This window comes from Aulostomus chinensis, chromosome 16 (genome assembly GCF_037954235.1).
Source record: "Aulostomus chinensis isolate RoL2024-O1b breed Wild chromosome 16, RoL_Achi_v1.0, whole genome shotgun sequence".
In the NCBI taxonomy this organism is placed as follows: Eukaryota; Metazoa; Chordata; class Actinopteri; order Syngnathiformes; family Aulostomidae; genus Aulostomus; species Aulostomus chinensis.
Genome location: NC_141335.1, coordinates 4,420,403 through 4,438,305, shown reverse-complemented (window position 1 = coordinate 4,438,305; position 17,903 = coordinate 4,420,403). Strand labels below are relative to the sequence as shown.

Genomic DNA, 17,903 nt, shown 5'->3' with positions numbered 1-17,903 from the left:
AAAGACCTTTTTCTCTCCACATTTGGCATTTAGCTTCACGAGGCCTTTATGAGCAGAAAATACCCCGAGGTCTCCAATTTAGGAATAGATTTGTGTTCATCAAGTAGCCCCTTCAGGGAGTATACCTTGACATTTTCAATTCCTGGCTTCAATTTTTAGGACTGCAAGATTTATTCCTTCCATTTCTTTTCCACATTCCAGCATGAACTGTTATATTATAGCTTTATTGAATGCAGTGGTCTTGTCTTTAAAAAACGTCTTCTCCATAGAAGAAGAAACTGTTATTTGGAATAAATCATAATTCAATTGCAACATCAGTCAAATTAGATGGTGTTTCGGCCTTAATCAGGACACTCACACTAAAATCACTGCGTGGTTCTCCAGATGTCTTTGCTCCCTCAGAAGCTTTTACATTTGTGTGAAACACTGAAGAAGTGTGTTTCCATTTATTTGAAGTGACTAAATATTGAAAGAAGAAGAAGGAACATCATGTAACACCACAGCACAGTCACAGTACACTCAACCAGAGACGGAGCCTCGCCGCTGCATCTGCTTGTCATCTGGGTTCAAATTAATACAAGCAAGCCGAGGAAGTAACTCATGTTTTAGTGACAGATAGGGACTTTTTAATATGAATGACTGAATAGTTTCCAGTTGCCCCGGTTGTTTTTTTTTTATGAGTGAAAACCAGTTAGGAGAAAGAATCCAGTCTGCAGACGGCAGCATGGATCCATTAACATAAAGAATGATGACAGGCAGCAGCATCTGGTTAAATATGATTTAACCTTGGCTGTGGTCTAATGCTGCTGCACCCACACACACACACACACAAGAATATACATACAGACACACACATGCCAGGATGTTTGATACATAAACTAGATATATGTCGGCAAACAACTGTGCAAGTGCAATTTCTATCATGAATGCGGACACTCTGGTGCAGTACTGCTTGAAATGGTCCACTTTCACAGGAACACACTCCCACCAGACACACACCCTCACTGTGCCCATCGTGCATTAGCATAGGGCTATTTGTCATGTCGGAGTCAGGTGGTCTCTATCCTCCCATTTCGGGGGCTCAGGTGTAAATTTGACGTATTACGTATTATTACACACAAAGAAATCTGTGTGCAGTGCAGGAAATGTAATATTTTCTGTCGCCCAAATAGGAATAGACCTGTGAACAGTTGCATTTACACACCCGGCAAATACACACACAAGCACAACATGTGTAGAGCTGCAGCATGAACGTCTTTCAGCCTTCCTCAGGCTTTCTGCTTTATTAACAGAGCCTCTCATGACCCTCTCACACACTCAAACACACACACACACACACACACTCTGGTTCTCTCGCCTTTGTAGTTAATAAAACTCATCTTGTGCTGCAGTTTCATGATGATTAACCTCGTTTATCACAGTTATCCCAGCTAGCGCACGCGCACACACAGACACACACACACTGAGGGAGAGAGTGTGGGCAAGTACATAACTTGGAAGAACACAATCGGAGTAGAGATTAAGAGTTGAAATATAACAAACATTTATAAAACTCCAGAGCCTCATTAATCTAAGTTTTCAAATTAATCTGTAACACTCCAACAGTGAAAAATGTCTGGAAGGACTCACAGGATAAAAAAACAAGGAGCAAATGTGAGGTGGGTCAGCGGTTCCCAAAACATGAAACATTCAACATCCATAGCATGGCACTAGCACCACCAATAGCTACACGCTAGCACTAGCACTGCTAACAGAAATGCTAGCTCTGTCTGACAGGACACTAGGGACTCAATGGATGAAGCAAAACAACCAAAGACAGTCAGTCTCTCCTGCTCGATGGGCGTGGGGGGAGATTTTAACAATTCATCCATTCTTAGCAAGTTAAGAGAAACATTGAGTCCTGAAGGGCCTTAGTTGTCTGACCCAGCAGGAAATGAACATAAGCTTTGTGTGCGCATCTCTGGAAGACCCATGATACCCAGTCTGGGAATCATGGAGGTGGGCAACATCTGGCGGATGAAGTACATTGACAGCAGCTAAGGCGGCACCAGAAGCCACTGCAGCAGGACATTAATTGAAAGGACGTTTAACCTTTTTAAAATTCATTGTGGCTCACCTGACTTGAAACGTTTGAGGCACGAAGTACGAAACACCAAATTGGTTTTAATGTCCCTTAAAATTGGAATTTGCTTTATTTTACATAATGTAATATTTATAATCCAATTTGTCAGCGATGACAAGGAAGCTTAAAAATGAACACACATGAATATGAATAAACCTTCGAGTATCCTTAAGAGTCATACTGTCCCGGAGGATGAACTCGAATCTTTCTCTCAGGCGGCAACAGGGGAACAACGTCCACCTGAAGTACGTTTACCAGATTGCCAGGAGCACATTGCTGCTCCCCTATGAGTCCTTCCATTTTGAAGAGGTGAGAAGGTAGCAGAAGAGAGAGAAGATGTAGAGAAGGATGAGGTAGGAAGAGAGAGAGCTTGATTGGCAGAGAGGAAAGAGGGAAAGGGCAGAAAACTCTCCAGGCGGGTGAATTCTCACAGAAGGAGTTGCTGAGTAGAGATGGTTTCACACACACATATCGAACATGGAAGCACCCACGCACTCACCCACTCTGTCAGGCACACAAGAGAGACACACACACACACACACATAGGCTTTTACCAACTGATGGAGGGATGGCATTAGATTGGACCCAGGTGGCCTCCAAAACACAGTAACGCAGTATGCATGTACACATGCAGGGACACAGGCACGTATGATCAGACCATCTCTCTCTGACACGCACACACACACACACACACACACGTTTGGCAGGCATGTCCTTGAAGCTGTGAGATGCGTGGAGAGATTTATCTTTACTGCACTCTCTCCTTTCTTGGCCTGTTGCCATCTCTTCTCCTCTTCCTCTGGTCCTTCAGTTATCCTCTTTTCCAGCCTCACTTTGGCTGCTTCTTCAACAAAGCCCTTCCTTCTCTTCTTTTAATCCCTTTTTTTTTAAATCCTTACTTTCTTCCTTTTCCTGGCATTTTTATTCATTTTGTCCACTCACTGTATCTGCCATGATAAAAACTAGAACACTAGAAACAATAAGACACCCAGAAGAAGGGCGAGTTTTAGCCGACCCACTTGCTCTGAGCTCTCAGACTTGGCAGCACTTCAACTGCTCCTTTATGTCCCTTTTGATTTGCCATAGTCTGGCAAACATTGAACCAGGGGAAATTTGGGGGATTAATCACCACAATCACAATTAGTTTTCAGGCCAAGATGTATTTGCCCATGCGGTCCTGTAAATTATTGATTTTGGATCCAGTCCGGGCAGGACTGGCAGCCGGGGACAGAAAACCATAACAGGATTAAACATTTAGGTTTTTAAGGTTCCTTCCTAGATGTGGAAAACAGGATTTGCACAGTGTTTTGTAATTGGGCTCCGTATTTATTTGGCTCGCCCTTATCTGCCACTGTGTTCTTGTACAACAAAAACTACTGCGTGTGGAACTTTATGTTGACTTTAGCCAGTTACACTTCATTTGACTACCGTTGTTATGGTTTCCCGTCAGAGTCCAAACAGCTTGACCAAGACGTCACAGCTGAACCCAGAGAGAGTTTGGCTTTTCTTTGCTCTACATCGAGGAGGAGAAATGACAGAAAATGATAGTTAAAGACTCTGTTGGTGACAGGAGGAGAAAGGTCGCGACTCGTGCAACCAGACAGTCGGGACATGCACGCCTTTCTAATGACTTGTGATGGCGGCATTAGAGAAAAGGTCATAATTTCTTTAATCTCAGCGGATTGTCCAAAGATGTTTGTGAGTTTTGAAAGGACTCTAGTTGAACAGTTAGAAGGATGGAGGAGATTCAGAGGTGGAGGAGAAATAAATCTGTCAAGCTTTATTGAGAGGTGACTTTGTGTAAGAATATTACCTCCATGTGTGACGATGACAAAGTCTTTCACAATCAAGAGCAAATCCTCATCTCACATTCTAGACGAAGAGTTTCCAAACTTTTCAGCTCAGGACCTTCAAAATAAAGGAATGAGACCCTCGACCCTCACAAACACAGCCAGAATTACACAGATTTGACATTCAACTGCTGTTTCTAAAGTGTTAATGGTACTGTTGGAGAATAACTGCATCTCCAGTGGTCTATAACCAGAAAGGCCACCCGGGTCTACAATAACCCCCCCACCACTCGGCTCATCATATCAGAAGACACAATTAGCGCATAAAACTGTGTTAGAAAATATCCTGCATGCCATCTTAACCAGTAAGGTATTAAAATACTTTCCTTTCCAGCCCAGGAGCACTGCTGCCTGAAGTTCATTTCATGCATCCTGCACTTGAAGTAGCAGTATTTGTATTTTACATGTTTTTAACTGTTCTACTATCTGTTCTTCTTGTAAACTGTTGCCAGAGTGCAAATTTCCATTTCATGGGAATGTCATAAAGTTTGCCTATCTTATTTTCATCTTTAGGAAGTATTGGACCCTTTCAAAAAAAAAAATGTTATATATTCTTGAATTTCCCCTCCCATCTCCTGAGCTGTTTCTCACCTGTGCATCTCCATCCTCCCCCGGTCCGTCCAGACACCTTTGCCAGCAAGGTAGCTGCTATCCAGGATCAGTACGCAGATGCATCCATTGGTAATGTGACGGGCTCCAACGCCGTTAACGTTTTCCTGGGCATTGGGGTGAGTTCTTCACGAACCATGCGTTCTTTGACCTTTGCTGTTGCTTCTGCCGTTTGTCACGTCATCGCGTTTCTCCATGTGATTCTGCGGTTCTCCCCCCACAGGTGGCGTGGTCCATTGCTGCCATCTACCACAAGAGCAACGGGGAAGAGTTCAGAGTGGATCCGGGCACACTGGCTTTCTCTGTCACACTCTTCACCATCTTTGCCTTCATCTCCGTCGCCACGCTGATGTACCGACGGCGGCCAGAGATCGGTGGAGAGCTGGGCGGGCCCCGGACTGCGAAGGCCCTGACCACGATGCTGTTCATCAGCCTGTGGCTCCTCTACATCCTCTTCTCCTCGCTGGAGGCCTACTGCCACATCCAGGGCTTCTAAAATGGCAGGAGATGACGAAGGGAAGACAGACGGAGAACACAGAGGAAGAAAATCAAGGGGAGATGGATGAATGGATGGAGTTGGAAATGAAGGCTGTCTCATTGATCTATCACTCCCTCCCTTTACGCAATAGAATGACAGATGAATGGATAGATGTACAGATGAAGGAATGGAGGATGCATTCACGCACCTGAAAACACAACAGAAGGAAATTTGGATGAATGGCAGGACGTGGGCAAGCAAGAGCATCTTAGGAGCGAGAGAAACAGCAGGAGAAGAAAGAGGAATGAACTATCAGAATATGTTTGCTTTTGATTATCGATCTAAAACCGATCTATGATAACTTGTCTTAAACCCCTGTTTTATAAGCATATAATTAACCCTCAGAGTCACACATTCACTCAGATGAATCCACACTATGTTCCACTGTACATTGGTTTTGACGAGATGTTCCAACAGACACACGTCCAGGCTCTAAGCTTGGGTGTGTGGCTCCAACCGCAGCAAACCCACCATTCTACTCTCAGTCGGAGCTGCTGTGACAGAAACGAGCGAGACAAGAAGAGACAGAGAATCTGTCTGTAAGTCCAGGCATGACCTGAAGAAAGCGGATATATCGCCACAACTGTTAAATGACATCAAACTGTGTGTGTGTGTGTGTGTGTGTGTGTGTGTGTGTGTGTGTGTGTGTGTGTGTGACTGTGGGTTTCTGTGCTCGTGCGGTGGGAAGATGAAGTCACGTACTGTGAAGAGAAAAAAAAAAAGAAAACGCCTCTTGTCTCGCTGCGTGAGACAGAATCTGCTTGTGTACCTGAGGTCCGTTTGACTCTCCCAGCCTGTAGAAATGCTGAGTAAGACTTTTTTCCTTCTTTTTTTTTAAGCGGGAGAGCAAAGCAAACGAAGGGATACCGAGGTTAGAAATGTAAATACAAAGAGCTGAACGGTATTTCACAGCTCCGCGGTTTTCCTTCTGAATGTCTTGGTTCTGCCTTGCGCTCCTGAACGGACCCTCGTTCTGTTGCTTTATACTGTAGGTGTAAATGATTTAAGGACTAATTTGAATCAAGAAGGGGTTAGTGTGCTTTTACCTTTAATAAGGCCATGTCTGAGAAGATAAATGGCCGGTCTACCGTTTAAAACTGTTAGAGAATCTATTATCATTGCATAAATATATAGGTTAATCTCGTGTGTTTGGGTTGGTTTGGGGTTTTTTTTTTCTTTTTTTTTTTTCTTTTTTTTTTCTACTGTGGATTTCTGTTACCTGGTTTTCCACTGCTGAGATTGCAACTGTTGTGTGTCAATTGGGAAAACGTAGGCACCGCCCTCTGTGAAAACTCGTCTATTTCCCGTCGGTTCACTCAACAGCTTCTGTCATTATCCCTGCGTGTCTTAAACACCCCCCCCCCCCCCCCCCCCCAGCTGGTCAGTGGACCAATCCAAATCCTTAAGGGCTTTGTAAGATCAACCACTAATCCTGAACCCCTGACCCTTCATTTGTCACTCTTCCTATAGATCGGCCTGTAGGGCGACTGTCCAACAGGGATTTGTTTTCCTCAACGGCAATCAACAGCTCGGTTTTAGGACTTTGCTTCAGTGTGGCTTCCAAACAAGAAGGACAGTGATGATGTAGAAGTGTGACAGCTTCCCTCAGTGACACGGACGGAGGAGAGTTGATGCCCAGTCGGTTGAAAGACAGATCGGGGTAAACACTTGTTTACTGCTTCTAGCATCGCGTCCTTTCAGACCACCAGACCAGTCTGGAGAGGACTGTCCAGGACTGGAATTCTTCTGATGCGGTCCATCCGATCAGCTGTGTGCTGCCTGTATCACAGAGTGAGTTCAGCAGCTGTGTCCACATCTGGAATTCACATCTGATCTGTGTTCAGACGTGTCGGAGGTATTTTACAGTGTTGACCTCCAGCAAATCAGCGCCAGGAATCTTTTTTTCCTGATATCTCTGCCGCCAGCAATCTCAAATTTCATTGGTCAAAGAGGGAATCAGTGTTGCTGGATGGGAGGAGTTAGTCAACACTCAGCCACACTTGCATATCGAAGCATGGGTTGTGGTTCTGGCAATTCTGATGGGAACGGTTCATTTCACGGGTCAGAATAGTTCCGTGGTAAATAATGACTACTGGACTCTTTGCTCACATTTCTCCGTGTCTGCACTTGACAGGCCCCTTTAATAAGATCCTAGACTGTTCATGCTGGTGGACTCTAAATCCTGATTTAAAATACGCAGAATTGTTTTGAATTCCTGACTACAGGGTCCACCAGTCTCCTGTTTGATGAAGACCTAGCGAGCCTTGACGGAGGGCAACACTGAAAGCCTCTGATCTCACTTTATGATACAGGTCCAAACAGATCCTGCCAAGACGTGACCGAGCTCGTAGCTAAACAAGAGTAAAGCACTTCTACACACAAGTTGTGCGCTGAGCGGTTGAGAGAGGAGTCGCCGTGAAGGAACTGCCCTCCGAGGGTGACCGCGTTTTTATAGCTGCCCAACACGATCTCAAGGAACAAGCAAGCGCCGGACCAGCTACTGCAGTATCAGTACCTGCTAAGTATCTGTGTCAGAATCAACCACATCGACCACAAGCCCGCGGATGGACTGAATGACATCATCAGTCAGCGTCTGATTCAGTCTCAAACAGACAAGGACTGAACATGTATGCATTTATGGACAAATGAAAGCAGCATGTCCTTAGATATGTGTAGAGTCCAATCTTCATGCCTGTATTGCCTGTCAGAGAGGTTTACAATTCAGACTGTTAACTCTTAACTCGCTCAGCCAAAATCATGACAGACACACAACTTTACTTCTGTGTAGGCAATCGAAAAAGTCTGGAATTTGTCAACTGGCACCACACTGTATGCATCTGAATTGGCCAGAATTTTCCTGCTGATGTTTCTTCTTCTTTTTCTTCCTTTTTTCTTTTTTTTTTTTTTTTACTTGATGTATAAAATAATAAGGTAGTATTTAAAATGTCATCTGTGAAGTAATTAGCGTGGGCTAAGTGTAATCCATGTCAAACCTTGCAACAGTCTCAACTTTCAACCCGTAGAAGAATCCGGAGCTGAGCAGAGCCATGAGTTGGATGAGTTTGGCAAATCCAGAACGCCTTCAGAAACGATACAAGAAGCTGCAAAAAAAATCGAATATAAATCAAAAAATTCAATTAACGCCATAACTGACATGTAAGGGAAATGTCTGACTGCTCAAACGTGCCAAACTCTGCTCAAAACGTGGCTCACAGAGTGGCAGTTTACCCCTGTTTTGCCAAAGGGAAATATTTCTATCATAAACTTGATATTTGCAGTCCAAACAAATGAAAGTTGTTGGTTTTTTGTTTTTGTTTTTTTTTTTAAAAACCAGTGGATCTTTCTTAAAACACCAAATATTATTCACATGTCATTAGAAAGGACAAAAGAAGCCTTGTTTTTAGACCAGAGTATCAATTTGTATGCATTTGTCTGTTCACTGGCATGGAGCTGAAGGTTTATACACTGTAAAAAAAAAAAAAAAAAAAAAAAAAAGTTATGCTAGTTTGCGCAAAAAAAAAAAAAATCCAAGGAGAGGAAAAAAAAAAGAACATTTGTGGAAGCTGTTTGCGTCACTTTTTGAGTAACTTCAACAGGGTATAGATTACCTGTCCTCTGGTTAAATATTGTTGGACTTACTGAAACTGTGCACTCGTTGGACTTGTGTGGGAATGAAAAGCTTGCGGTGACGTAGTTGTTTGCATCGAGTAAGTTTGCTGCGCAGACTAATAATTGTCGTTTAAGGGACGTTAGCTCAATGGACTTTGACGCTATGAGCAGATTAGCCACAGCTCCTCAAAGCCCCACAGGGTTTGGACCCGGGTGGGAAGCTAAAGCCTGCTAGCTACAGCGAGCGGCCATGATTGTAAGTACACTATCAGGTTTCTCATTTAAGGAGGAGAGATTACGACTTTAGCTTCCTGCTGTTGTTTTTTGTTGTTGTTGTTGTTGTTTTTTTTTAGATTTAAAGGTGAGCCGGGCCACATTAAAACACTACGAGAAAGCCAGGAGGAGAAAAACGTTAAATTTTTTTTTCTCTGTCGGTTTCGTGGAGGTGGTTTTTAAATGAAGGGGAAAGAATTGCACTGGTTGTTGTTGCTTATGTGAAGCGGCTCCCATGTTGTTTCGTTCACGAAGTTGCTTATTCCGATGTAAACAACAACAGAGATTTTGTCTTCTGATGAATAACAATGTCGTACCTGATGTTCAAAAAAACAACAAAAAAAGTGTTGAGTCAGCCGTGAAGCGTCATGATGTTGCTTTCGCCGTAAAGATGGATGGTGCGTTTCCGTTGACCTCTTGAACGACGGCCCGAGGAATCCGTGAACGCAACACCAAACGGACGAGCGAATGAACGACGTGACGCGAAGGACGAGCGAGCCTGCTGGTACGACGCCGAGCGATGCCACGCCACAGCGGCGAAGGCACTGTTGGGATACCACAGCGTAGTCTCCTCCCTCAAAAGTAACATTCAACAACTTTCATTCAAACGGAGGTGAAAGACGGTGAAAATTAAAGGAAAAAAAAAATGAAGTTACAGCCATACGTTGATTTCTGGGTCAGTGAGATTGGAATGGACTTCTCCGGCCCAGCATGTGTATTGTTCTGGTGTCTATCTGTCCCTCTGTGTCTCTTTCCCCTCTTCTCTTCTCTTCTCCTCTCCTCTCCTCTCTTCTTTCTCATTTCTGCTGCCAAAGTAACCAAAGCGGGCAGCCATCGTTGTTTTATTCTGTCTTCTCCCTCCCCAGACTCCCCTTCTGCTCTCGGCCTCTCTATGCCATGTTCTCCATATTTTTGGAATGTCAATGTTCTACTTGTTGACACTGTGCATGAATGATAACATGTCTGTATATAATTATAGAGAATCGTATCCCATCCTCCCCCCTGGTGTTGACGACAGAAAACAAAACAAAACGGTTTGAATGCTGTACAGAATCAGGTTCATCTTCTGTTCTTTTCTTCTTCTTCTTCTTCTTCTTCTTTGTTTTTTGTTTTTTTGCTTTTTTTTTTAAATGTGGGTAGAACTTAACGAGTTTAATTTAAACAGTTTGTTTTGAAGTAACTTGCACATGATTGATTCGTTTTTGTAGTTTGTTTTTTTTCTTGAAAGGCAATATCTGCTGTTATTGAATGAGAGATGAGATCTTGTGTATCTTAGATAAATAAATATACTATATGGGAGTTGCATGGGTTACAAAAAATACAACACTGCTTGCTACTTCTAATACCACGGTTGTATTCTCCGACGGGGGGGGGGGGGGGGGGGTGAGGAATACTTATGTACATCTAAAGGTTATTTTGTCATTATAGAAATACTATTGTGTATATACTGTACAGTGTTATAAGTGAGGTGGACCAGACGAGAGTTAATCCCACATATTTATTTAAAGGAAACAAACGCTCACTGCACTCAAGAATGACATATATTGCCTTTTTGCGAGAAGTTTCTTTCTTTCTCCCTTCTTCTTCCTGCTCTTTAATCCTCTCCTTCTTTCCTTCCTGAGCTTTTTGATTATTTTTCTACTGGAGGAGCGTCCCGTGTCCAAAAACAACCGCAGTGTGCGTCTGTCAGCGCCTCATGTTGATACCTGCTCGTTTCCGCCCGCCCTCTTGCTTTCGTACCCGTCGGTGGCTGCGGATCGTCATCGCACCTCAGCCTCGTCCCCGTCTGTCTGACTCTCTCCCGAAGGATCATCTGTCTCGCCTTGAGTTGCCGTCTGTCATTTTTCTCGCTCACTAAATCCCTCATCTTTTCTTCTTTATTTTTTTTTTTTCCTTTCCTTAATCCTTTCTTTGCTCCGTCACATTGTGTTCCTCCCTTCGCCTCCATGGTTCTCCTTCACTCGCGCGGGGTGTTGTAGGTTTGAGATCAAACAACAACCCCGTCAATGATTATATTGATAATAATGAGGATTTTTTTTTTTTGCCTCTCTCTCTCTTCTGTGTGTACTCGTGTTACTTTTTTTTTTTTTGGTTTGTTTTTTGTTGTTTTTGTTTTTATTATTAAATTTTGTTGAACACCAACTGATAAGAGGAAAGTTGTTGTATGTGTGTTGCCACTAACTGTGACTGCTCTCCATGGTACATGGTACTTCTGATAAAAACCAATAAAATAAAGTTTGGGATACCCTGTTTCAGAGACCCCGCGAGTTCAATTCCTTTCTGGTGTGTGTGTGTGTGTGTGTGTGTGTGTGTGTGTGTGTGTGTGTGTGTGTGTGTGTGTGTGTTGAATGTGATGACAGGCCGTTACATGGAAGCTTAATTATCCCATTAAGCTTCATAATGGACATTCACCAGCTCTTGTGTGTGTGTGTGTGTGTGTGTGTGTGTGCGTCGCCTTTGTCTCACACTCAACCTCCGGTAGAAGAAAACTACATCTGGTTTTTTTTTTGGGTCTGGTTTTTGTTTTTTTTGTACGTGTTCAGACTTGAGATGATGAAAATGACATTTGTCTGAATGGCCCACGTCTAATTAGCTGTCATGTTCCACCGCTGTTGCAGGGACGGAAGCGGCGGCTGATTCACTGCTGATTAATTCCCTCTGTTTTCTCTCCTCCAGGAAAATATAATGAATGTGCTTTTGTTTCTATTTGCTTTGCTCGTGTTTTTTATTTTCCCCTTCCAAGAAATTTAAACACTTAAGTCATCGAGCACAAACAATGTTTGACTAATTGGCAAATTAAATCTGCTCTCTGATGTGTTGTAAATAATTGGATACCAGCAAGCTCTGGTTTTCACCAGAAGCTGTTAAAGTAGCACCGTTTTTATGGGGATCCTGACGGTTGTTCCCTATTTATGGTCATTTAAATCCATGCACTTAAGCAGTGGCAGGATGAAATAACTGAGGCTTGAATGCATCTCAATGGGCAACCAACAAATTACTGACGGTCCCGTTTATACCGCATGGGCCGAGGTTCCCGCTAATTAAAGCCACTGCCAAAGTCCCTCAAGTCTGCATTATTTCTAACGGCCAACAGGGGGAGCCGTCTATGGTTGCAGAAAGCCTTCCAGTATAAGTCTGTAAGACACTACCGCGCACGCCCAGTCGGTAAACTCAGCAACTCTCCCTCCAGTCGGTGCCAAACCCGTCGTGTGGCTGCGCGAGATCACAGTCAGATCAAAGTCAGAGATCAGAGAAGTCCAGCAATGAAGCTCGTCCAGCTACAGGCGCTGCAAGTGCGGTTAGCATTACTTTCCCATCACTTTAGGATCCGTTTCAAACCTGCCACATCTTAAATCTAAAACTAACTGCACAGGAGATGAAACGCCACGATGCGTCCACGAACATCCACGCCACGCAGAGATGACGCCGGAGAAGTGGGAAGCCGAGGTTCCCAAACATATGGAAAACTCTACGGATCCAAACTGCGCAGTGAATCAGACATTATGAGTTTTAGCCACTGTAAAAATCTGAATGTGCACTTTATCCTTGCTTCAAGTTTATCTGAGCATTTTAAAGAGATGCGTGAGTCCCAGTGAGTCAGCAGTTTTATTTTGTCGTTCCTGTGCACAGGTGACTTTTTTTTTTTTTCCTCCACTCATTTCCTGCCTCTGCATCTATCTAAAATCTTATTATGCTGTCACATTTGATTTGTATGCAGGCGCCTCACTGGAGGACCTGTGCCTGCAGAGGGAGGCATTCTGGGAACTTTAGTCATAATTTATGTCAGGTTAGGGTGTACAAGGTTCCTCTTGTCTGAAAGTCTGTGCTGGCTGCCAAATGTTATCGGACAACCGAGTGAGAGACAGCAGGGCCGTCTTGTCAGCGCCCGACTAAGATCTGTGTGACGCGAGGGCAAGATGTCTGGAGGGTTCCCATGGTTGCACCAGTCGTCTTGTTTGAAGCAAAATGGCAGCATTTTTGTGAAGTAAGCTCGTTGTTCATCCTTTTTAATGCCGAACAGCAGATGGAGACTCGCCTCTCCTCCGACTGCTGAAAACGGTTGAAAGCGTGGAGCACGTCGCGAACGCACACGTCAGGAGCTGTCCTGGGTTTAACATGCAAGTGGAAAACAGTTGATAATCTAAATCATACTAAAAGTTTTTTTTTTTTAATTTTAAAAAGCATGTATTGATTCTGAATGTGTTTTCAGATTCAGAGAAGCACAGGATCAGTATCCAAATCCTGGTCCTGTATTTACTGGCTATCAGCTCAAAACCAGATTTCGGAGTATGGAGTTCTTTGCTAACCCCACTTAAATGTGTAGCAATGAACAAAATGAGTGAGAAGAACATGGAGGTCTGCACGGCCTTCCAGGGACTGTTGGTGAATGGGAGACCATCAACAGCGAAAAGACGCTTCAAGAAGTTTCGTCCCACTCCCCAACAAAGACCAGAACCACGGTGTTGTAATGCGGCCGATGAAAGGGTTTGTGTGTGTGTGTGTGTGTGTGTGTGTGTGGGTTGACTTTTGTCTTCTTGTCTTGTGTTTCCCCTCCGCAGCTTCAAACAGACGCTCTTTAATCTCCATGAGAGGAAGGAAGATGCACACCGACGCTCAGTCTAGACGTTCCCCGGCCTTTCATGTGCTCCTTTCTTCGGTGGCTCTGTCCCGGAGCCAGACGCTACTCTGTGCCGTCACAGCCGTTGCGAATGACAGCTTGGACAGCAGTGGAATCACAATAACTGCCAGCCGTGTGCACAGCCTCCCTAATGGAAAAACACTTTCAACCAGGCAGCTGAGGGCTGCTAGATTTGTGGCGGTGGCTGGAATTCTAGTGGCTAAAACAAGCATTGTACTTCAAGATGTGGCTGGGAACTGTAGGTCTTCAACAACCTCTCCGCAGCCTCATGGCGCGGTCAACAGATCTGATGGGACCTGATTTCTTCCAGCAAGGAGGGGTGAATCACAAATGACCACAGGTGTGAGGGTTGGGGGGAGGGAGGGGATGTCACCTGAAGGCTTTGAGAAAAAAAGTACAAAAGTCAGTGTCAGAGCTCAAAAAGACCTGGGAATACATGAACCAGAACCGAACCAGACTTATCTATCACTTGAAACATGGGACCAGGACCCCTTCAGACCGCAGCAGTGTTGGACAATCCGCGCCAGCACCAGCAAGACCAGTTTAGAATCAGCTTTGCATCCATCAAAGCATTGGTCCCTCCAGTTGGGGGCGCTCCTCGGGACTGGCCCGGGTACCTCAGTTTATCTTTTGATGATTTCTAATTCCCAAACATACTTAGGACGCGCTGTCAATCAGCAGCTGACCAAGTAGCAGTTGTGTAGAGGAAATGCCTCATGAAGGGGGGGGGGCGGGGGGGTAGTAATGGGGCTGTCACTCACACACGCACACACACACACACACACACGCACACACCACTTTTTCTTCCAGCAGCTCACACACAGAAGATGTATAAGATTAAGCAAATTCACTGTACAGTTGCCTGACTTGTGTGTGTGTGTGTATGTGTGTGTGTCTGTGTGCATGCGTGTATTACACCATATAGAGCAGGTGTTTCACACACATGAAACCGAAATTAAATGTCAGGCAAATATCACAGCCTGAACTCTGCCCCTGTAAATGTGTGTGTGTGTGTGTGTGTGTGTGTGTGTGTCTGTGTGTGTTTAAAAGAATATATATTTTTTAAAGGCATCTGATGTTATAAATAAATGTTATACTGTATGAGTCCAAGCGTAAGAGGAACCTGGCAAACTTGGACAATGAACTAAATCGTAACCTCACTGTGGGTGAAGATGATCAATCATAACTACGTGCCTTAAACGTTCAGCGTACGTGAGAGCGCGTGTTGGTCACGTGTCTTTGTGAGATCATATTAATCTCTTCCTCTAATAATTGAATAATCCTGACGTCCGTTTCAAGACAAACTCAGCCTCATTATTTTCTCAATCTTGAGAAAAAGAAATTTAATTAGAGGAAAACGACCTCGACTGCTCGTCAAAGATTGCCATCAGTGTTGATGTGGCGTGGGGGGGGGGGGGGGGTTGTCATGTGACTGTGGAGAGCGTGAAGCATCAACCATCAGTTTCCAAAAAGCTTTTAAACGCAGCTGACGAGAGCGAACCTTTGACTAATAATGGGCTGGGGCTGATGGATTATCTCGTTCCAGCCTGTTCCGAGCCGCTGGAAGTTAATTTTCCCTTCGAGTAACAAAAGGCTGCAGAATCAATCAAGGAGCCTCTGAGAGTCTGGAGCTGCTCGGCGGTAATGACACATGTATGCAAGTTGAACCCTCAGATGTAGTGCTGACAGCGGGTGTTGCTTCTATTAAAGCTGCCTCCATTCATATTCCTGACATAATAACGAATCAAATAGAAGAATTTTTAAAAAAAACCCACAGAGAATCTCCTTCACGTCCAGCTGTCGTGACTCTGTCCCGGTCCAGGCCGGCCAGCTGCCGAGCGCCTCGACAGGAAATCCTTTGCTATCTATCGTCACGGCCGTAACTTCATTTGATGACTGCTCAAAGTGGCCAGAATCCGTCAGTTACAGCAGATCCAAAAGCAGCGATGACTCGTTTCTTTCCTCCACCGGCTCCCCGGCGGCGTGCGTGGACGCATCCGGTAAGGACACGCCATTTCCCGCTGGTGTGGGTGATTTCACGCGAGCTCCACCCGAGTTCGTCAGCCGCTCCAGAACAGCCGATGAAGCAGTTTCCTTCTGGGAGACCACAGGTGGGTTTAATTGGGGTTTTTCTCATTTTGATATTCAGTATCACCACATTCCAAAACATCCTGTCCCGCACTGGCGTCTGAGTGACAGCTACAGCGTCCTGTCCCCGCGACAACCTGCTGTTTTATTGGGAGGACACGAGCAGGGAGGTGGGACGGGGCCCCCAGCCCTCACACTCGCTGCGTTTGGAGACTTTTAACCTCTAAAGTCTGAAAATTAGCTGAAAATGAAAGGTGATTTTGAACGATTAGCTTCACCTAAACCTGTTTTATCGCTGCGTGTGGCAGAACTGGACACGCTAGCACCTCCCGCGAAGTGTGCCTGTTATGGTGACCTTTGACCTCTGACCTTTGACCACCAAAGTCTTTTCAGGTCATTTTTGGGTCCCTCAAGGTGTTCCGGAGGTACCGCTTTAACAAAAACAGGACAGAAATGTGGAGGCATAGAAACAGAGTTCTCTCATCAGGGTGAAGGCCGATGCAGAGGGAAAATACCAACAGAAAACATAATCTAGTATTAACCTGCACTCTGGTTCTCTCCTTGACTTTCCAGCTTCCATCTTGTCTGATGGTACAGGCTGATGACCACAGCAACACACACACACACACACACACACACACACACACACACTGGTTTACACTGTGTCAGTGACTGTTCTCTGCTTTGAGGCTGTGGGCGGTGTGATGATGTCGAGTTACTGTGGCGATTTCCGTTGCCGTGGCAACACTTTCACAACAACCAATAGACGGGCACACAAATGCTCACTCTGACAAATGCTAATGCACGCACGCACGCACGCACGCACGCACACACACACACACCTCTTCACAGCTGGATAGGAGAGACAGCAAAGCAGAGTCAACATTCTGTCAGTTGCACACTAGAGCAGATAAGTAGACGTAGAGGTGCTTCTACACACCTGTGAGCCCCTCAGACACACACACACACATTAATACAGTAAAATAAGAAAAAATGTAAGATTTTAATAATGAAATCAAGTTAACAGTTGATAATTGTAAAATACTGATAAAACATAACCATTTGTGCAAAAGAGTAAAAGTTTATTTTGAGTGTGTGTGTGTGTGTATGTGTGTGTGTGTGTGTGTGTGTGTGTGTGTGTGTGTGTGTGTAACTCTGCAGTGTGTATATGTGTGTGTGTCATTCTGAATGTATGTCTGCCCTGGAGTCAGTTCATCCAGCAATAAAAGCCTTTCTGCTGGGTTAATCAGAGTCAAGATCAGCCTAATCCTAATCCTCAGAGTTTAGCTCCACAGCAGTCCTACATTCAACAAGTATGTGTGTGTGTGTGTGTGTGTGTGTGTGTGTGTGTGCGCGTATTTCACAGAGAGAGAGAGAGAGAGAGAGAGAGGAAAAATGCCTGCAGCACCAGAGGATCCTACATCACTTAATCCTGAGTTTAATCCCGTTCGGTCGGGAATATCTGTGGATCCTCACCTGAGTCTGGACTGACTTGTGTGTATTGACCCTTAAATTGAGTTTAATGTCAGGCCTCCTTGATTTCCACGTATAAACTCACAGTTTTTACTTCAGCTTTCACATTTGTAGGGTTTTAGATCAGAACATATTTTGGCTTCCTGCATTTTTAAATAAGCTCTCTGCACCGTGTTGTCCATGTGCAGAGGTACAGTTTGGTCCATCTATTTCACACGTTAAAAAAAAAAAAAGAGAGAAAAAAAGCTGCTCGTATTCACGTGTGTTTCTGGGAGGGTTTTCCTCTCCGCGTCCACCAAATGTACAACAACGTGGAAGAGGATCATACATTTTTTACGGCTCATTGTCAAACTGCAATAAATTGAGATGATGTTCTGCTCCCCTGCAGGCGTCAACGGCTGAATCTGAAACAGCAGCAATGGACATTCAGAGAAGAACGACAACAACAAAATCATGTAGAAACGTGTCCCGTGGATGTGATGTCGTTGTGATGTCATGGGTACGAGTCTGTCCCTCAACTAACTCGACTCATCTGCCAGGTATTTGAGTCCCTACCGTTTAAATCAGCTCATCCTCGCTGGAGTGAGACTGATGATTCAGAGTTGGCGTACAATCACGCCGAAGCTTTCGCTCCCTCCCAGGAGCAGAGCTCACGCATTTCCCTACACGTGCAGACGCACGTTCCGAAATTAACAACAGACG

General features: G+C 44.6%; 1 protein-coding gene across 4 annotated transcripts in view; it reads left to right on the top strand.

The window, feature by feature from the left end:
• Window positions 1-11,251, top strand: part of slc8a1b (solute carrier family 8 member 1b) — a 152,871-nt gene extending 141,620 nt beyond the window's left edge. For all 4 annotated transcript variants that reach the window (XM_086181500.1, XM_086181501.1, XM_086181502.1 and 1 more), the window contains 2 exons: window positions 4,597-4,700; window positions 4,805-11,251. In XM_086181500.1, coding sequence (XP_086037626.1) covers window positions 4,597-4,700; window positions 4,805-5,077 — 377 coding nt within the window. In that variant the 3' untranslated portion in view covers window positions 5,078-11,251. The remainder of the gene's footprint in view (window positions 1-4,596; window positions 4,701-4,804) is intronic.
• The last annotated feature ends 6,652 nt before the right edge of the window (window positions 11,252-17,903 follow it).